The sequence below is a fragment of the Protopterus annectens genome, chromosome 15.part0 (assembly GCF_019279795.1).
Source record: "Protopterus annectens isolate FY-2018-M chromosome 15.part0, PAN1.0, whole genome shotgun sequence".
NCBI classification, from domain to species: domain Eukaryota; kingdom Metazoa; phylum Chordata; order Ceratodontiformes; family Protopteridae; genus Protopterus; species Protopterus annectens.
Window position 1 is genome coordinate 649236216 of NC_056749.1, and position 22268 is coordinate 649258483.

The 22268-nt window shown below is 41.1% G+C and overlaps 1 protein-coding gene across 1 annotated transcript in view; it reads left to right on the top strand.

Moving 5' to 3' along the window:
• The window catches only part of DOCK11 (dedicator of cytokinesis 11), a 1858863-nt gene that overhangs the window by 1497188 nt on the left and 339407 nt on the right, over positions 1-22268 (top strand). Inside the window, exon 47 of the mRNA XM_044057487.1 lies at positions 20541-20654. Coding sequence (XP_043913422.1) covers positions 20541-20654 — 114 coding nt within the window. The remainder of the gene's footprint in view (positions 1-20540; positions 20655-22268) is intronic.

Here is a 22268-nt window from a genome sequence, read left to right on the forward strand (position 1 = left end):
GCCCTGACCACGTCATTGCTAGTTGTCGGTTTTGTGCTAAATTTAACCAATGCACTATTAAGCGTCGGTATGATTTTGCTTTTCATTTCATTTGGCCGTAGGTTTAACTACATAATGCCGTCGGAACAGCCAATGACCAGAGTTCATAAAAAATGCAAGGAAAAAGAAAAGGACAGGCATCCGAGGTCCAAAATCGACGATGAAGCCTCTTCTAGGCCAGTCGTCGGTTCTCAGTGAGGCACTTTCACAGCCCCTGACACCCGCTACCTCAGAGCCACAGGCCGCCTCTGACTCCCACGTGGAGACAGCTACGCCTCTGGATACTCAAGGTATTGGGCCTTCGGAAACTAACCCCTCAGATGGGTCCGGAGCCGCTGAACAGGCCTCAGCTTCTGAGGGTGTTTTCAGACCTACATAGCTTTATATCAAGCCAACTTCAGCATCAAAAACAAAGACTAAAACAGTTTCAAAGACAAGAAAACAAGTACAGCATTCTCCACAGACTTCCATGCCTAAGAAACAGATGCTCAAAATGGTCGAAGACCTAATTACTTTGATCAGGGGCTCCCATCCCCCTCCTGATAAGAGGCCTAGGCAGGACACTGAATGTGATTCCTCTGATCAGGTTTCCATTTCCTCTGACTCCTCTTCAGAACAGGGATACTCTATTCCTCCCTATGAGGATTATGATGCTGAAGAATCTATTCCTTCAGCTTCTCCTCCTGAGGATTACTCATTTGGGGAAACCTTGCATACCATGAGGGAGCATTTCCACTGGGAAAGCCAAGATTATTCAGATTCTAAGAAAAGGCTCAGATACTTTCTTTTACTTCCTCAGTACAGACCTCTGGCTATTCCTCCTGTTCTAGACATTGTAGATGATGTCTTTTCAGAGTCCGGCCTGTCTCCCAAGTCTTTACCTCCTGCACCTGTTAAGCCTGACAGATACTACAGGGTTCCAGATTCTCATAAATTTCTATACAAAAACCCTGCTGCTGACCCAGAAACTATTTCACAGGGTCCCAAAGGGGTCAAAGCTGCTACTGCAAAAAACCCTGTACCCCTCAGATAGAGATTCTAGGGCACTGGACAGATGGGGGGAAAAGTTTACACTTCTACTACCTTGGCTGTAAGGGCTCTGAATTGTCAGTTTCATATGCTTAAATATCAGCAATATTTAATGTCTGTTAAAACAGAAAATGTTGACAAATTCCGAATGTTCTGAGAACATGGAATTGCAGGATTTATTGCATGCAGCTGAACAGGTGGGAAAACATATTTTGCAATGTGGTTATGACTCACTGGAGGCGTCTTGCAGGGCCGCTGTAACAGGCTCGGTCATTAGAAGGCATGCTTGGTTAAAAGAACAGACTCTGCCTGATCATGTTAAAGCAAAATTATTGGATGCTCCATTACAGCATGATACTTTGTTTGGTGTTAAGGCAGAAGAGGTGTTAAAGAAAATGGAGGATAAAGCTAAATCTATGCAGACAGTGAAGGATTTTTTACAGGTGCAGCCACCCAGATTTAGCAGGAACTGGCCTTCTAAGAACTGGTCCTTTCCCATGTCAGACAGGCCACAAAGAGGCAGATACAGATGCCCTAGAGGCAGACAACAGCCCCAGGGCTCATACAGGCCCAAAAAGTGGGGTGCTTCTTCCTCCAAAAGCGGAGAAGACAAATCACAGCCATATAGGAAACAGTCCCAATGACTTCCCTCTGCCAATGCCAAGCACTTATCTTTTGGCAGCACCCTCAGGGGGAAAGCTAGCACTTTTTTCACAAAATTGGCACATGATTGATTACCCAGGACAAATGGGTCTTAAATATAGTCTCTCAGGGCTACAGGTTCCACTTTCACACCCTTCCAAAGGCAAAAGATATGCCAGACCTGCCACACAATCAATGGGCAGAGGCACAAAACCAAATTTCATCCCTCATGGACATGAGGGCTATTCAGCCAGTGCCACAACAAGAGCAGGGACAAGGATTTTACTCAAGACTTTTCTTAGTACCAAGAAAGGACAAAGCATGGAGACCGATTCTGGACCTGTCTATTCTAAATACTTTTCTGGACGTTCCAAAATTCAAAATGTTGACTCTGCAGCAGCTTCTGCCCATGCTGGCCAAAAAGGCTTGGCTTGTAACTTTGGACCACAAAGAGGCATACCTGCATGTCCCAGTCAGACAATCTTGCAGAAGATACCTCAGATTCATAGCTGGCTCAAAGCACTACCAATTCTCTGCACTGCCCTTTGGCTTATCTACTGCACCCAGGGTCTTCACAAAATGCCTGGCACCAGTAATTGCATTTTGCAGACAAAAAGGAATTCAAATATATCCCTACTTGGATGACTGCCTTATTCAAGCAGAGGCCAAAGACATTCTACTAAAGCATCTGGCGTTTGTAAAAAGATTACTAATTTGCCTAGAGTACACAGTAAACAAAAAGAAATCAAAACTAGTACCCTCTCAAGAGATAATATTCCTGGGTGCAAGCTTAAATGCAACTGCCCAGATGGCTTATCTCACGCCAGACAAACAAAGGCATCTAACTTCTTACTTTGAAAACATGGCAACAAAGACCCAGTTACCTGCAAGAAAAATTCTGCAGGCTCTGGGCTACATAGCCTCCTGCATTCTGCTAATTCCATATGCAAGAGTGCATATGAGGAAACTACAATGGTACCTAAAAAGTGTTTGGACTCAACATTGCCACAGCCTGGAATCATTAATTTCACTCATTCCCTGACTACAACAGGAGTTTCGATGGTGGGCACAGGCCTGTCACCACAACAAGGGACAGCCATTCACTTTACCCACAGCCAGGCAAACACTAACAACAGATGCATCAGATTATGCCTGGGGGGCCCACCTGGCAGGAAAATGTATTCAGGGCACATGGCCCCCAAGCCAAAGGCATCTACACATCAATCAAAAAGAGATGCTAGCTGTACAAAATGCCCTGACAGCCTTCAAGGACCTACTTCATCCAGAACAGCTGCTGATAAAGATGGACAACACCACAGTCATGTGGTACATAAACAAGCAAGGGGGGCTTACATTCCTACCCCCTCTGCAGGCAAGCCATGATTTTGTGGAACACAGCATTGACTTACCAAGTACACCTGCAAGCACAATTCCTGCCAGGAAAAACAAATGCTCTGGCGGACGAACTAAGCAGAAACCTCATGGACCCTCACGAGTGGAAACTAGATCCACAAATTTTCAGCATGATAACAAGGAAATGGGGACACCCAGACATAGATCTTTTTGCCTCCCCTCACAACTGCTAACTTCAGAGATTCTGCACAAGGACTTATCACAAACAAGCATGGAAAGTGGATGTCCTGTCATTCAGCTGGAACAACCTTACAGTATATGCCTTTCCTCCACTGCCTCTCCTCCCCAAGGTACTCCTAAAGGTCAGACAAGAGAAGCCACAAATGATACTGATTGCCCCGGATTGGCCACGCCAACACTGGTACCCAATCCTAAGGAGCTTGTCCCAAGGCCCAGCCTGGACATTGCCTCAAATTCCTCATTTACTGACCCAACAAAACAATCAGATCCTGCACAGCCAACTCGGAACTCTAAATTTAGCTGCATGGAGGATACTGTAACCATTCAGAATATACCTCTCTCTAAAGCGGTTATAGATGTAATTTTGGAGGCCAGGAGGCCCAGCACCAGAAAATCTTATGCAGAAAAATGGAAGAGATTCTGTGCTTGGAACCAGGCACAAGGAATTGACACGCTTGTTCGAAATATTCCTCAGATTTTACAATATCTAACTGAGATGCTGGACAAAGGCCTATCCTTCTCATCAATTAAGATCCATGCCTCTGCCATTTCAGCTCATTACTATACAGACCCACCTATTTTTTCATATCCATTGCTTAGGCAATTCCTCAGGGGGGCCAAGAACCTAAGACCTCCAAGGAGAGCACCAATACCTGCATGGGACCTCAATTTTGTCTTGGAAAAACTCACAATGCCTTCTCTTGAGCCAGCCAATACAGCAGACATAAAATTCTTATCATGGAAAACAGCTCTGCTCCTAGCAATAACTTCAGCAAGAAGAGTCTCAGAGTTACAGGCATTAATGGCTGTGGAACCTTTTATTATCTTCCATGCAGACAGGGTTTCTCTAAGGACAAGCCCAACATTTATGCCTAAGGTAGTGTCCAGTGTGGCTCTTAACCAAACCATTCATTTGCCTACTTTTTACCCAAACCCGCAGAATAAAGGGGAGAGACTTCTGCATTCTTTGGAAATACACAGACAGCTACGCTTCTACTTGGACAAAACTAAAGCTTTCAGAAAGACTGAGCAACTTTTAGTGTCATATCCTGCAGGATCACAAGGAAAGGCTATTTCAAAGCAGACTATTTCAAAATGGATAGGACACTGCATTCGTTTCTGCTATTCACAACATGGTAAATCAGTGCCTAAGGGCATTAGACCACATTCTACCAGGGCAGCAGCCACCTCAGCAGCCTTCCTCAGAGGAGTACCAACCAAGGATATTTTGGAGGCTGCAACTTGGACTTCAGTGCACACTTTTACTAAGCACTACCACTTGCCTCTTTACTCTAACTCCAGAGCAGGCTTTGCCACTGCAGTCTTGCAGGGCCTTATAGCTACTCCTAATTCTATCTAGACCCAGCCGCCCAACCTCAGCTTTGGGATTCAACCCAAGTTTAATGACTGCAACAGTGAAACACGATGAACATAGTACAGTTGTGTACCTACCATAAATGTAGATGTTCGAGTGTATTCACTGTTGCATTCCAGGTTACCCACCCACCATCCCCCTTTCTTTGCTGGGACTTATCTGTACTTCTCTATCCTATACAACCTATGCGGTGTATTTGCTTGTAAATGAAGGTATTGTTATTTTAGTGCATGCTTTTATTAGCAATGTTTTTTAGCCTACCCTTTTGGGGGCACCTGACATCTGGGACAAGAAAAACTGAAGAAAATGGCATCGGCTGCATCTTTTATACCCCTGGCGCACTAACGCCGGACCTAGACTTTGGAATTCTGGCCGACTGCGGGTAGCCTGCCAGCAGGATAACCCTAGTGTAATGACTGCAATAGTGAATACACTTGAACATCTACATTTATGGTAGGTACACAACTGTACTTTATGCGCACAGGAATAGTTAAAGAAAGACACATACCAAGGCAAGATACATAAAACAAACTACCTATAGCTTGAAGAGGACTGAACTCTTTCTGTTATATGTGACCACTATTGCAGATAGTGACACCTCAATTTATTAAGCAAGACTAAGACAGGACAATGGTAGTATTCAAATATTTAGACATTCTAGTTCTTCAGTTTTCTGCAGAGTTTATTACATGATTTCCTTTTGCACAGAAAAAAATTACATCAGCTTATTTTAGTTGTTTGCCTTCTCAAAGAGCAGTAACTAAATCATTTTTTTCTACCTCTTAAGGACAATGGCTTAATAAACAATAGGAAGTAGCAGTAAACAAGATGTAACATGCATCTCTTAACTGTATGTATTTTAATGGGGTCTATATTAGCAAATCGAAAAACCCTTTATCCGAATACTTAAACGTCGACACCTGTAACGCGAACTGCAAAAATCCCAAAAGCACTAAACAGCGAAAAATAAAATAACGAACTGTTATAGTCGGCCAACCCCACCACCCGTTACATATTACCTACCCAAACAAAATAAATAAACCACATACATGCACTAACCGAACCCTACTTCTAACCCTACACTAAACCCCACAAACACAACTAACTATGCACTATCCTTAACCCCTCCCTAACCCTAAGGTCTGTAACAACCGCAAAAGTCCCATACAGACATACACCCAAAACAAATAAATAATACACATACATACAGCTAAATTACTTCTAACACTACACTAAATCTTACATACATTACCTATCTATTAACTTGCCTTAACCCACATCCTAACCCTAAAGTCCTATCTAGCGCACACTTACCTTACGGAGCTATACTACAACCATTGCACTTCGACATTTCCATTTTCGCTGTTTCGGACATTCGGCATTTCCGTATTTTGCGCAATACGTGTCGCTCTTTCCATATTCGCGATTATGGTCTTTCGCCCTGCTAATAGGAACTCTTTTAATGTCTACTTTCTTTTCACAGTTCTGGTTACCACTGGAAATGCTGTAGGTTATATTTTACATAAAAATAGATTCATACATTTCCCTTCATTTCATCTGCTTTTACATTTAGACGAGTAAAGGTCACAAGGTCACACATTTTGCAGATTAAAAGAGAGTTCAAATACATTTTACAAAGGTGCCACTTGTTTACAGTAAGAAGGAAGTCAGCTTTCATTAGCCTGCACTCTCAATCACCACAGTATATAGATTCAGTGGATTTAGGCTTGTCTAACATGTACCAACATGGCTATGAAAAAAACAGATAAGATTGACTAGTAGCTCAGACACTGGAGGAGCCAGGAGGGAGTATGCAAGAGTGGCTTTACCAGCTCACCCACTCCAGAATGGAGGGTGAGGTTGTTCATAATAAATGCTCATTCCAGGTGATGGGGACAGACATACTGTAATTGTGGGACAGACTAACAGTACAACTTCTGCATCTAAAGAGGGGTGAGAACAAGTTGACATTGCATGCAGTAATGCCTCTAACAACACTGCTCTTCCCATTCATGTCATAACAGAAAAATCCTCCCTGGTATGCAGAGCCAGCATATGTGATGCTACAGGCTACTCCTCTCCACTTCCCATCTCTAACCTGATGTAGTAATAGTCCCAGACAGAAACAGAAGAATAAATGAAGCAGCTGGGCAGATAATAATCACCTGGATGCACCAGTGTGTGTGTGTGTGTGTGTGTGTGTGTGTGTGTGTGTGTGTGTGTGTGTGTGTGTGTGTGTGTGTGTGTGTGTGTGTGTGTGTGTGTGTGTTGGGTGGATATATCTATTGCAACATATATTCAGTTGTTTTATAAGAATGTCATAAATGTTTTGGCAGAGAAATTGCATGTAATTGCAGAGTACATTGATTTTAATTTATCTTTCAGTAAGATTGCATGTCTTGAATAAGCTATTGAGTATGTTTAAGAGAGCTTCAAAATGATTGTGGGTGATGAAGGCCAGAGAAGCAATTTCATGTGATATGGTCAGGGCATAACCAGGGATCCCATCCTTGAATCCTATTTATTTAGCAAGTATTTCACTGATCTGATTATTCCTAAAATATGTTGTCTGTAGGCAGATGACTTAAACATAAACAAATTGCTAATATTGAGGAATATGGGTCTGTATTATAACCTTGAATGATTAAAAGAGTGAACCCTCTTTAATCAACCTCTTAAAATCTAAAGCACTAAATCGCGAACACACGGAACAGTGATTTTTTTCCCAGGGAAAAAAAATGCTGTTCCATAAAAAAAAAATCCAAACACAAAATAAAGTGGGGGGCTTTGCAGCCCACACACCCCTGATGTGGGGGGCTGTGCTGCCCACACCCCCCTACTTAAATATACCAACTTCAAGATTGCACCACAGTGGAGGAAATGGTAAAGTCCCAAAAATGGCCCAGTGATTTTTTTTCCCTGAGAAAAAAATTGCTGCTCCGTGTGTTTGGGATTTCGTGCTTTCGATTTTAAGGGGTCGATTAAACTGCGTTTGCTCTTTTAATCATTTGAGGTTATAATATAGACCCAAGGAATACAATGTTTTACAAATGGGCTAAATTAAATAATTTCTTAATAATAAGAATATGACAAAATTAATATAAATTAGGAAAATTAAAAGTAATATAAGTTATCACATATTAAAAACTAAGCAGGATAAAGCAAAACACCAAGGCAAGGCTCCGGACACATAAATTAGTGTTTTCGTTCTTTCACTTGATATAAGAATTTATACTTCATATCAGAAGTTCTTCAGAAACAAGAATTCTTATATCAATTAAAAGAACGAAAGTGCTAATTTTTGTATCTAGAACCTTGCCTTGGTTGTTTTGCTTTATCCTGTTTTACATTTGGTTTGTCTTTTGTGTTCCACTTTGATTTTTATAAATGATTACATATTATAATGATTAAATGCAAATATTGTCGCATATGGAAGAGTTGGCATAACTATCAACAATAAATTAAACTTTGTAACCAAAAGAGTAGGTTGGTAAGGTGCATTCAGACATTTATCAAATCTTAGAAGACAAAGGTATTAAAAAGCATCTTTGTTAGTTTAATCTGTCTGTCCAGATTATGAATATACACCCTCTGGTCCTTTTCTATTAAGGCATAACAAGTTAGATTCGACACTGTCCAAATCAGATGTACAAAATGGATTAAATAACTCAATGGCTCAGATTTTTAAGAAAAAATAAATGGTTTGAAATTATACATATTCACATTCAAACTTGTTAGAAATAAATTTAATGTTGGGACTACTACAGATGCTCATGTTCTAGAAGCTTGTGACACACCTGTTCACTGCCACTTGCTAGAAAAAGCAAGTGCTGAAACTTCCACTAGCCTAATATCCCATTTATTTGTATCCCTACAAGCAGTCAACCCTACAAAACTCTGTTGTCCTATGAGAACCTAAACTCTAACCCTAAATCTCCCCACTCAGTTCCAAATCTGTATCCTTGCTGTCTTACCCCAAACCTCCACACTCCTTGATCACTCCTTAAATCTAAAACTCCAACCCTATCCCTAAACCTAAACTCCCCAGTCTCTTCCTAACCCCAAAACTCCCTCCTTTCCTGCCCTTTTACCCTAAAATACAATTTCCAGACCCTAAATCTAAAATTTCCTTTCCACTCCCAAAGCCTAAATCCCCATTCTCCTACCTTAAAATTCCCCTGCTACTCCTCACGCCTAAATCCCCTCTCCTGCTCCCTTCACATTGCTAATTATCCAAACTTATATTCAAGTTTGAGTGCAAGTTGCAGCCTACATAATCTAGAAGAGGAGAGAGTCCCAGTCATGAGTGGTTTTTGAGCATTTGGGTCTCGGATGCCGGTACTGTTCCCTTTTATCTTATATTTAAGGCCAATAAAGACATTCTTTTTGGGAATATTTAGAGTTGTGCTGTACAGAAGGTAGAACATGGTATAGGTTAAGAAAAAATACAGGACAAACAGAGCAACTAAATGGTTTTAGAGAGAGAGGGTGATTTCTACCTGGATAGTCCAAAACAATTGTTTTTATTTGTTTCCTTTTTATGTAGGAGATAACCGGTATTTTAACTTTGCTATGTTTAATTTCAAAGTAACTTAACCAATAATAGAGAGCTTACCTTCTCTTTTGATAAGTGTATAGTGCTGGCCCCTGCTTTCAGATAATAGGTTCATAGGTTCGTACTAGGCTATCTGCCCTAGGGCATTTATAAGCCTAGCCAGAGTGTGTGTGGCTTTCACCACCCCTTAGGATGAGAATACTACGCCCATTTAGGGTTTAGTTTACTGTGCCTCTGTCTAGTAGTGACACAGAGATGACCCCCGGGGTAAACCTACAATCTCCCATCCACTCGTCAAGACTTCTCTTGAATAGAGTTAGTGAGGGGCTCTGCCTAACATGGATTGGGATTCTGTTCCAGAGTGTAGGGAGCCTCTGGGTTATGAATCTGTCCCTCCAGCACGTCCTGTTTATTTCTGTGTTGAGGTTTAAGTCTCTTGCTCTCGTGGCTCCGATGGATTTGGATTTTTTGAGGTGGAGCATGTCCATTAATTCCGGATTGGACATGGCCTTGTATGTTAGGCACAGGTCACCTCTGAGTAGGCGGTATGCGACTGAATAGAGCTGGAGTTTTTTCAGTCGGGCAGCATATGACATATGTTTAAGACCCTTTATCCTCAATCATTGGCCTAATAAGAGATGAGTACAGGGGCACAATGACCTCTCTTGATCTAGATGTGAAACCCTTCAAGATAAGGTGGGAAATATAGAAGGTCTTCCTAACCACTTTGGCAATGTGAGTGTCAAATGAGAGGTTACTGTCAACCTGGGTCCCTAGGTCCCTGATTACCTCTTCTGTACTTAATGGATTACCACCTATGTGGTAATTTGTGGGTACCTTGTTTTTCCCAAAGGGTATGACTATACATTTTTTGGCGTTAAGCTTAAGGCCATGGCTCTGGCACCAGTTATCCGTTTCTATGAGTGCTCTCTGGAGGATGTTTGTTTCCACTGGAGTATCAATTATGGCACCCAGTTTGCAGTCATCTGCGAACTTTGTCAGCCACAATCCTCCTATGTTTGCCTGGACCTCGGAGAAATAAATGCCAAACAAGAGGGGTCCCAGGACTGAGCCCTGTGGGACACCGCTTGTGACTGGCTTAGAGTCTGACATAGCTCCAGCAACTCTGACCCTGTGGGTTCTGTCCTTGAGCCAGTTTGCAACCCATCTCGTGACATATGGGTTTACATTTAAGCTGGTGAGTTTGTCTATGATGCCCGAGTGTGGTATTGTGTCAAAGGCTTTTGCAAGGTCAAGGTAGGCTGTGTGAACTGCCTTACCTTCATCAATGGCCTTAGTGATGGTTTCAAAAAAGTCGACCAAGTTCAAAAGGCAGGATCTGCCCTTGACAAAGCCAAATTGGGTAGGATCCAATGTCTGTAGGTCCCCAATGTCTTTGTTTATGAGTTCCATAATGATCCTCTCCATAGCTTTGCAGACCAGGCTCGTCAAGCTTATGGGGCGGTAATTTCAGGGTCCGTAGAAGCACCGCCTTTGTGAAGTGGGACCACTGTTGCCGTCGCCACTCTTTGGGTGCGTATCCTGTTGTAAGGCTAAGATTAAACAGCAGCCTTATGTTTGGGTTTAGTTCCTCTTGAGTTCATGTAGCACACAGCCGGGACACCGTCCGGTCCCATTGATGCTGTGTTTTTAGCTTTAGAGAGGCGGCTCTCACCTGGACATCTGAGATGTTAGGAGGCTACACTCTGCTGGGATAGTTATTTCTCCTTTTGGGGGAGGGGAGGAGAAATTTGCACTGAACCTATCTGCCAGAATGTTGGCAATGTCAGTGGGTTCAGTGTATTTATTGTCATTTTGGACTAACTCTGAGCATATCTGGGAGTTTCCACCCAGGTTTCTAACATAGCTAAAGAAGGCCTTGTGATTGTCTTTTGTGTCTTTTGCAATTTTTCTCTCAAAGTTGGCCTTGGATGATTTTATGAGTGATCGTAGTTTTTTGCTAGTACTGATCAGAGATGCCTTCCCATGTAGGGATTTTGCTCTGTCATGTAGTAGCTTCCTCCTTCTGTTGTAAAGTTTGTTTATGGCTGGTGTCCACCAGACTGGCTGCCTGCCTTTGAGGGAATGGGTCTTGGTTTTATTTGGGATTGCATGATCCATGCATTCTTGAAGGTGCCCGTAGAAGGCATTTGCAAAGGATTCAGCAGTGTGGGTTGTGGTTTCCACTGGCCCAGGGACCTTGAAGGATACCATTTCAGTCTTAAGAAGTGTGAAGTTGGCTTTTGAGAAGTTCTTCACTGTGGTCTTTTGTGCAGGGGGTGGGGGTGGGATGTGGATTTCCAGTGAGATTAATTTATGGTCTGATCTTACCAATGAGGGATATACTTCCGGTGTGGAGCATTTTGTCCCCATGGTTGTGATGATCAGGTCTAGTATATTGTCTCCTCCTGTGGGAATGGTGACTAGTTGTTCCATCGCATTTGAGTTTATGAATTCTAGGAACCTTTGGGCTAGGGTGTTTGGGCTTGAGTAATGTTCCCAGTCTATGTTTGGGTAGTTGAAGTCTCCCAATATGATGGTATTTGGAGAGACATTCATACTCTCCAGTGTCTTCAGGAAGGCTGTGTGAGTTTCCTGAGTTTGAGAGGGTGGTCTGTAGCATGCTACAAATTGTAAGGCAGTTTTGCCTATGGTTAGTTGCACCTGGATGGTCTCCGATGCTTCGTGCGTTGCCACTAACCTGGAGGTGTGGGTATCTTTGATGAATATGGATACTCCCCCCTCCTTTTGTGGTTCGGTCCAAGTTTTGGGGCCGGAAACATGATATGAGGTAAAACCTGATAGTGCTGGGGTGCTCTCAGGAGCCTTGAACCAGGTTTCAGTCACTGCACAGACATTGATGTTCTCCATACTGAGGAGGGCTTCGAGGGCGTGCATCTTGAGGTTTAGACTTCTGGAATTGAGCAGCACTACCCTTATTTTTTTTCCATTTGTGTTTTCTAGGGAGGTAGGTTTATCATTTGAGCCTTGCCTAAAAAAGGCACTATGAGGGTGGCAAGAGCCTTGGCCAATATCCGGAAGCCCAGGGGTGACAGGTGCAAGCCATCCCTTGCGAAGCAGCGTGGCTTGTCGAGCATGTCATCCCAAGCAGACAGACATTGGATCCCCTTAGAATGACACCAGTAATTAAGCCAATTGTTAAAACTTATCATTTTGTCTTTGTACTGTGGCATCATTCTTGGTGAGGGTAAGATGCTGCTCAGGGTCAGGGTCATACTGGCCTGGGCTACATAATCAGAGAGCTCCTCTATGTCTCTTTTCATGTAGTCCAGGGAGGTACGTCCCAGGTCGTTCACACCGGCATGTACAATGACTGAGTCATATTTGTACTGGCTGTGGAGTGACCTGAGTGCTTGTGTTATGTGGCGGATTCTAGCTCCCGACAGGCAGCTTACTGTGACCTTATCCTTGTTCAGTCTGGTGAGCGGGACGTCAGTGTGTCTGACTATGGAGTCACCTATTACAAGTGTGTCCAGCATGTTGTTTGGCCTTAAGGGCTGTGACTGTTTAGCACACTGACTTTGTGAACTATGTGTTGCATGTGCTATGTCTTGAGGTGGCGGTTGCTTGGGTGTCTGCTTTGGAGGCCTCTGTTGTTTTGGTAGATTTTTAATCAGCGCCTCCGAGTATGTTTTTGTGTGTTTATGTGTTTGGTTTGCAGTTGTGATAGTTCTATGTGAGACTGGGTTTGTGGTGTGCGTGGTTACCTTCTCCTCCTGCCTGGTCTTGCCAGTACTGAATTGAGAGAGCTGAGCCTCCAGTTTGGCTATATAGTTGCATCTCTCGCATAGATTTGTATTTGTTGGGAGGAGGAGAGGGTTGTCTGTGTACATGAGGCAATTGTAACATTGCCTCAAGATTCCCAAATTCACCAGCTGAACAGGAGAGGACGCCAGCAACTGACCCTTCGACATGCTAGAATAGTGAAAAGATTGCTGTGTAACTGAGTCAGAAAGGATCTATAGGGAAAAGGGTACTCAAGGGAATTTAGGTGAAAGAAGTACTTTCTTTTGTTTAAGAGTGCTTTACCTGTATAATAAATGCTTTAGGAGCAAGTGCTGAGCTTTTCAGTTAGAGAATAGGCTGTTTAGATTGCAAGTAGAGCAGTTCTAAGGGAAAAATTGAAGAGTAGACTTTACGGAGCCAGAAATAGTTTAAACTTGATTAACCGGCGCTGCCCGATGCTGCTCTATGAGCAACTTCGCGCTAATTCGCGCTAAAGCGCGCAAAAGTGGGCTTTATAGCAGGGGGTTGAAAAGAGCCAGGAATTTACCCAAAATGGCCAATAAACTACAAGTTGCAGGGCTGGAACCAATCCTCTAGGGACAAATAGGTTGCTCAGTGCTCCCCACTCCCACTGGTGAACAAAGAAGCTTCCTCTTATCCAAATAAGGATATGGATAGCACAGGAACTAAGACAAAGCCCAGAGATCAGCAAAATCTGAAGACTGGACTATTCTAGTTCAGAAAAGCGGGAAAACAAGGATATTTTTTGTTTTTTTTCTTTTTACAGGAAAGGAGAAAAGATACAGTAACAAACAGTAAATGCTATAAAACGGCTAGCGCACTTGAGTGTGTTAGCCTAACAATTAAATTAAACAAAAATAACTTTTTAAAGTGCTAACAGTATAAATTCAACACAAGTACAGTAAAAACAATATGCAGAGCTGTTTTTTAAGCGAAATGCAGTCAAGATGCAGTAATTTAAGCGAAAGCCAGAAAAAATACTTATAAATCCAGGAAAGTCACTCTTTCACTCTCTGCTGCTTGTAGAACTCTGCAGGACACCACGAGGAGCTGTGCTGAGTCTTTTACTTTTATAATGAGATAACATGACAAATTTTGTTTAGAAATGTCTGATGTAGATGAATATTACCCTGAAGAGTGGAAGACAATGTGTGAGAGAGAGAGAATCCAACACTAAGTATGAATACGTTTGTGTTAATAGTTCTCTTAATCTCATGGTTTGATAGTTTGTAGGAAATGTTGAACTGATTAAGTATTTAACTGATGATAAGAATTGCTGTCCTTCAGAGATTGTAGAACCAACTGTCAGCGGTTAACAAACATTATTCATTCAGACTGCAAGCAAGAATCACTTTCATTTCCTTAACCTTAGGCATTTCTGTGAGGGTTGACTGCTAATACAGGCTGAACAAGACTCACTTTCCACAAGCTAATGTAACAAAGTTGGTACAGTCTTGCTGTTTCAAAAATCAATGGAAGTTTACTTGAGTCTCTTTCTGGTGTGCAAAAATGGACCTGGAATTCCTTTCTTTGTCTGTCCAATTTCAAAAAACTTCCCAAAGTTATTAGGAGATACACCTGTAATTAATTTGTTCGTATGTTCCAGTGAATCTGGATACATTATTTGGATATTAAAGTTATGAAGTGGCATGTGCCTGCCTTTCCACTTCACAAGAAGTTCCTCAGTCCTAGTGTGAGGTGCCATCTACTGATCTAGCAATTGCTCCTAATGCTTTAAGTGTACAGATTATCCACTCCAGATATTACAGCTGTCTTTCTAAGATGAATAGATGTATTCCAGTATCTGGATAATTATCTGATACAGGACCAGTCTGTACAGTGGATCATTGTTGATCTCCAGAAGATAATTCCCAGAAAAATCCTTTGGATTGGCAAGCAGAGCTAAGAAGTCAAACTGTGCTTCCTAAACAAGCAAAATATTCCTGAATGCAGTCCTTCTGACAGTGAAATGTGCTCCCAACTGAAAGGAGAGTATAACATAGAGTAATGTAATATGGGTGAGCTGCTGCAAAGGCTCTCCTTTTGCTGAGGAATTTTAGGGCATGTTGTCTAGTTTTCAGATGCTGTAACATGTTAGTTCTGTTCATGACAAGCTGTGTTGCACAGACAATTAAGGCCAGGACCTTCTAACAAGCATTGCCCAGTAATACTGGGTTTGTGTCACTTAATCTCCCATGTGCCCTTATGTCTGGCAGTTGACACAGAGGACTAAGACTGTACAAGATTTCTGCATCACCTACAGACTGTCTCTCCCTTTGATGCCACCTTGTTGTGCAGAGCAGCATCAGTGCCATACCAAATAAAATCTTATGCTGCTCCTCATAGATCATCATGACAGTAGATGAGTACTGCATGGGATGCCCATCTCTAGGCAGTCACCTTTAGTCTGATTATTTCTCTGGTCAAAAATATACATGTCCCTTAAAGCAAGATGCATGGATAATCACAGCTAGAGTCCAGACATGTAGGAGTTGTCATCACATCGTCTGAGGAACATGACTGCCTTTAACTACATCTCATCATCCCTTTGCAATGCTCAGGTGAGCTCTCCAGATGTAAATGACAATAGTGGGATTTTAATATGGTCAGTGAGAGAATACTGCCCTGTGCAAACTAAGTTGCTAGCTGTGCTGGCTGCAGCCACAGCCTCTACTAAATAAAGCTTTAGGAATACTATGCCGAGTGTATAAGGAAACTCCATTTGAAAAATGAAATATTTTGAATGTTTCACTTATAGGAAATGCTATTGTGTTTGTTAGTATTAAAGTCACTGATATGGTTCTGGGTTTATTTACCTTGCAATGTTGGCTCACTAGTACTTAAAAATTTTCAGTGAGCAGAATCAGAATTTAGCCAGACTCACTGAATTTAATACAGCTAATAAGTAGTTGGTATTCTAAGACATATTGGGTGGCACGATGCCAGGGCACTTCTATGGGCTAGGCTTGTAAAGGCTCCAGGGCCATTAGCCTAGTACACACCTATGAACCTATGAATCTTTCAAGTTGTATGGCAATAGTGAAAGCGCCATTCACATTTGAGCCATGTGTGACACAGGTCATCTTCCTAGAACTGGCATGTGAGGCATTGACTGGAAAGGCCTTGCAAGCAGCAGCCAAGCTATAGTGGGTATACAGTGCGCATTAAACCAAAGACTAACTCTCATTGACTTGAGTCTTGAGATAGGTCTTCCATAGCCAGACTCCCCAGCTCATGACAACTCTTCAGAAAGCCACATCATCTCTCACTATTCTACAACAGTTTGGTTCAAGTGCAGCAATAAAAACATAGTAATAAGGATTATGAGGGGATCGCTACAGTTTATGCAATATAATTCAGGGTAGGGGGGCAGTAGAGGAGCGTCTGTGACCAGTAGGCTTCTTTTTAGAACACTGTGAGGTAAGCAATGCAGAGAAAGCAGAATCTATTTTTTGATATTAGGGAAGAATGTGACTTGGTAGAATAGAGTTTTCTGTTTAACATTGTAGAAGAATGGGGTAGAGCTGGACAAAATGCACTTATACGATGTGAAAGATGTTTGACAAGTTTAAGAAACAATCAGTACTTGACTAGGATTAGCTTAAAATGATGCAAGTTGAGGTAATGAGGGCAAATGAACCTATGGAGAACAAGATTCAGGGGGGTGAGGTATAAGGTGCTTTAGTGTGAAAATGTTTGACATGTTGGGAATGCAATATGCCAAAACTATAAACAGTCACATATAGACCTTATAGGATCTCTTGAAGAGTGGCTGGAAGAGTGAGGCTTGCGTATGGTCAGTTAAAATAAAGGTTGTCCTCCTGATTGTGTATGTATTCAAACATACTTCACTAAAGAGAAATAATGTATGGATTAAATCACTGTAGGATGAGCGTGACAAATTCATATTGATGTGGAAAGGACATTTGGGGAGATACACTTCATAGGCTCCGAAATAAATGGAGGTTTATCACTAAATTTGCATGGTTTTGCCTTAGCAATAAAATTGGGGAGTCTGATAAGAAAGATGCAAGAACAAAACTGCAGTGTTTGGATAGGGAAAATGTTAGAGATCGGGAAGGGAGAAGGCGCAAAGAAAGAAGAGGAAAGAGGATTTGGGTGGTAATTGTACTTCTTTAGCTGGATAAGACAGGTGACTTATGTGCAAGACTGAAAACTGTGAAAGAATAAATCTGGGGTAATAAAAATGTCCTGGTAAAAGAAACATTGTGCTTGCAATGTTGTAAATGTAGGAGTAAGACTGTGGAGATCTGCTGCGTGAAGAAGGTGCAATAGACAGAGGTTTTAAAGACTAGCAACAATCTGGGAGAGAGTTCATTCTGAAAAGAAAGAGTTAATGTAAGTTATATTTAGACAACCATTAAAAAGGGGAAGAGAGAAGCATCTGGAATAACCTAAAGAAGGAGCTGTCAGTTGTAATGATAGTGGTGGGGTAGTCAAGGTACAGAAAGATTAACAGCAGGAATTTATATAAGGAGCTAAATGAGACTAGCGCTATAGAAGAGTTGAAGAGGAAATGGATGAAATAGGACAATGAGCAGACGATGAACAGAAAGAAGGTGGACAAGGGAATGACTCAGTATGAATCATAAAGAGGACTGTGTATCACTTGGTTAAAGTGCTACACAAATAGTGCATGACCCCAGTACAACTACAAACAGTATGCTGCAAGGGGGAAGGGAAATGTCAGAGGTGTCACAATGAATGTGTGGCAATTATGCATATGTTTTGGGAAGGCAAAAAGGTTTAAAAGAGGGCACGATGAATGTTTTGGAAAGTGGTTGTGGGCTAGAAGCTAAAGAATTGGAAGTTTGTCCTTTTTGAGGTAGGGAAGGAAATGCCAAGGTTGTGAACTGCGACCGACGGTAGTGCTTCTTAAAAGGCACGATTCAAATTTTAGTTTTTAAACTCTGGTAATAAATATTTTCCCCTGCTGGAATTCCTGTTAAGCTCAAAGTGCACTAAGGTGTGAGGGTCTTTGTTGCTATCTATAAGAAGTGGTTTGAGAAAGTTCAGGAATGTAGTTTCTTTCAATGGGAAGTGCATTTGCACTGGATGCTGTAACAGAAGCACAGTAGACCTAATTAGTCACCATCTTGTCACAGTATGACATTAATCTACATCATAGGAATGCCTTACATTTATTGCAACCTCTTAGTAATGATCTCTTTTGCATTGTGTAAAAATACCCAGGATATTTAAACTATACATTTCGTTACATCTGAGTGATATCACATGCAAAAAAGGGTCTATATTGAATGTTCGAACATTCAAAATTTTGAGTGTCATATGGTTGACACCATATGATCGGATTTTTGAATGTTTGAACATTGTAACGGAGATCTCCATACAGCACGGAATGGGAAGATTTCCCTTTTCTGCACTGTAGTGCGATCTCGGAGTTGGTGTATTTAAAGAGTGGGGTGTGGGGGGTGGAGGGGGGCTTGCCCCCTGCTTAAAATGTTCAGTTACAAGTTTTGTGTAGTTTTTTTTTTTATTAGATATTCGAACTTTTGAAAGTTCGATCATATGATGTTGACCATATGACAGTCGAACTTTCAAAAGTTTGATTATCTAATATAGACCCGCAAAAAATACCAGACATGTACTATACAACTATGCAAGCATATGCTGATGCAGTTTTATGTGTAAAGGCTTTGTCAGGATAACAAATATAGGTCCTTAAAAAATGGGTGGTAAGATGTACTTTCAAATAAAGAGAAAAGATTGTTTACATAAAGAATTGGGGAGTCCACCTCTACAAAGACGCCAGTCACAAGTGAAGTCCCTCAGGGATCAGTCCTTGGACCACTCTTTTTGGAATTTACTTCTCAAAAGTCAAGGCCAATGTCAGTGGTCTCTGGCTGACTAAATTTGCAGATGATTGCAAATTAGGAGCTGTCATTGAATCTCACACTGATATAAATGTTCTTCAGGTGGGGCTGATACAGACAAACAACTGGTGTCAGAGTCATGGACTAAAACTAAATGCCAAGAAATGCATAATAGTATCCTTTGGGAAGTCATTCATCCCTGGTAACTATCATATTGACAACACACCCCTTAGGGCTGACTCAGTAGTCAGGGACTTAGGGACACACACAGATAGTAATCTAGCCTTTGACCATCATGTGTCTACAGTGGTGAGGAAATCATTCTATGTTGCGTAACTTATAAACAAAGGTATGTCATCCAAGTCCAAGGAAGTCATTGTTCCACTGTATTCGGCATTCATCAGACCTGTCATTGAGTACAAAGCCCCCTTTGGTATGTACCTAACCAGGCATATCCAACAACTGGAAAGTCCACAATGGTTCTTCACTAAAAGAATACAGGGCATAAGTAAAATATCCTATTCAGACTGCCTCAAGGCCCTATCCCTGTATTCTGTCTCCTACAAGCTTTTCAGGGGAGATCTATGCCTAGCATACAGGGAATTGTCAGACCCCACTCTGATGAACCTCTTGCATATCCACAGAACAAACAGCTCCAGAATTCCCCATTCTAAAGACCTAAACCTTGCCTGTGATATAAATAGGACCTGCTGGAGAGATAGGTATGTATCCCAGAGACTACCCTGTCTATGGAACAGGCTCCTCATCCTTGTGAAGCAGAGTTCCTCCCTAACTCAATTCAAGTGCAACTTGGACAATTGGATGGGAAACTGGAAATTCATCCCTGGTTTGGCACCTATGTCTCTAATGGACACAGGTAACCTATAAATGGTTCATCTCCCAGGCCCATGCTTACACTTATCAAGGGTATCAGTACTTGTCAGAGATTTGGGATGCATGGCTAGGCTTAAAAAGGCCCTTGTGGTCATTAGCCTAGTAATCACCTATGCACCTATGAACCTATAAGGGCTGAATGTACATTTTATCACATATTTGCATGAAATGTATTGGTGTTGTGTTTTGATGATATATATCCTTGTTATTACATGCATTAATTTGAAATTAAACTTGTAAGATTACTAGTGCTTTTTTATAATACGATTTATGTTCATATAATAATTTTGCTGTTTATTAGAGTATTACTTATGCAGTATTTATTAGGGAAAACAGACATTTTGTAAAACTGATATTTGGGAACTAAACACACGGTCCTAGCATATTAATTAAACCAGCCAACCAGTGGTTGATGTTCGGTTATACTAAAGGTATTTTGACCACCAAAGCTGATTTATGATTTGTCCTTATTTGTTTCCTTTCCATCTGTCTTTGGTAGATTTTCTTCAATAAAGACATACATTTGGACTGCATCAATCTTGTTGGTGTGACTGCATTAACTGTAGGTTTGAGCACAGATTGGAGTATGGAACTTGTATGCTGGTATGTTTTCCTTAGCTCATGTGAAATCATGACACACAACAGCTGTTGGAGCAGTTCACTATATCATCATAATACAGTATAGCTACTTAATATACGATTTAAGAACATAAACTCATAGAAGGAATATGTTTACTTTCCATTCCTTTCAAAATGGTATTGACAGCAGCTTAAATCTTGTTCTTTTCAGAAACTCACAGATTTGTATAGAAAATTGCATGGTGCTTACACCAAAATTTTGGATGTCATGCATTCTGGAAAAAGGCTGCTTGGGACATATTTTAGAGTAGCATTTTATGGGCAAGTAAGTACTTTTAAATTGCATTTATTAGTAATACTGTGTAACAAGATCTAATAATAATTTATGTATCTGTAGTCTGATATACTATCCTAACACATGAGAAATGCATTCTACAAGTACTCTGATGTGCAAAATGTTAATATACATGTTTACATCTTAGTGTATTATATTCATATTTACCTTGTATATCTGCATACCTCGTAGGCAATACAACAGATTCCAAGCACAGACACAAGAAGAAATAATTTACTCACACACAATCATTATTCACAGTCAAAATACGTCTTGTACTAATGCCATGGAGTCAGGAGGTACATGGCTCCAGGACAATGACGGTAAAAACTAATAGAATGCCTAAGGAGCAACATACTTTAGTAAGAGATTAAGTGTTTGCAGAGAATGTATTGAGACTTGAAAGTCAAACATCTACACAAACAGATTTACAGTCTCTATTCATGTCGCAGTTGCTTTCGTTCTGCATAGTAACACGTTATAAAACACATTCCAAAAATTGCCTAACTAAATCCCCTGATTAGTATAAAACACATTCCAAAAGTTACCTAACCAAATCCCTTGTTTGACTTAATGTAAAACACATTCTAAAAGTTACCTAACCAAACTCTCTGTCTGATTTAGTATAAAACACATTCCAAAAGTTACTTAACTAAATCCTCTGTCTGACTTCGACCAGTCTCGCTCCTACAATCTTTAGGAAAAATTTTAAAAGGACTAGCTCTAAGTTAAATTTCTGAATTCACAAATGATTGGACGCCTCCCCATTAATGAGCATGGACACTGGTCTGGCTGGAGTAGAATGAGAGCTCTGTGGACATTAACTGATGACATTCCAACTAACATAATCAAATGCTAACTTTCTGGAGATGTATTTATTGACTGTAGAAAAGTGTTTTGTCTTGTTTGACCAACAGCTTGTCCTGTTATAGGATTAATGTCAGAAGCCAACATTCTGTTCCTTTTTACTCATAAATTCATAGTGAAATTAAACTCTTCCAGTTCACATCTGACAACTCTATCCAAAGACGTATCTCAAGGATCAGTCCTTTCTTCACATTTTTCTTCCTGTAAATCAGCAAACTCCCAAATAATCACCTCTCAGCTTCACGTAATAGTACATGCCAGTGATGTGGGAATGTAGGAGGTACGACATTCATGACCAATTTTAAAATTATACCTTTAAGAAGATATTTTGACAGTCCTTCAAAGACTGAGTAACAGGAAACTAATTCTCATTACCTCCCAAAAACTAGCTCCATTACCTCCTGACTGGTTCAGAAAGGCCTAGCAGCTACTGTCCACCACTACATCAAACATTAGCTACATTCGAAGTGAAATGTTTGATGAGTATCAGGAAACTACTTAAAAAAATTCCTAAGAAAAAACGTTATAACTTAGCACAGGGAGAAAGAAAAAACATTGATCAAGCTAGGCAATGATAAATCCAGGTGCATAATGAAGGCAGACAAGGGAGGCAGTATACTTATGACTGATGCCACTAGCTGCAACCAAAAGATAGAGAACATGCTGGAGGATAACAGATTTTATGAGTTATTTACCATGGATAACATAAAAAGAGCATATGATTTATGGAACACAATC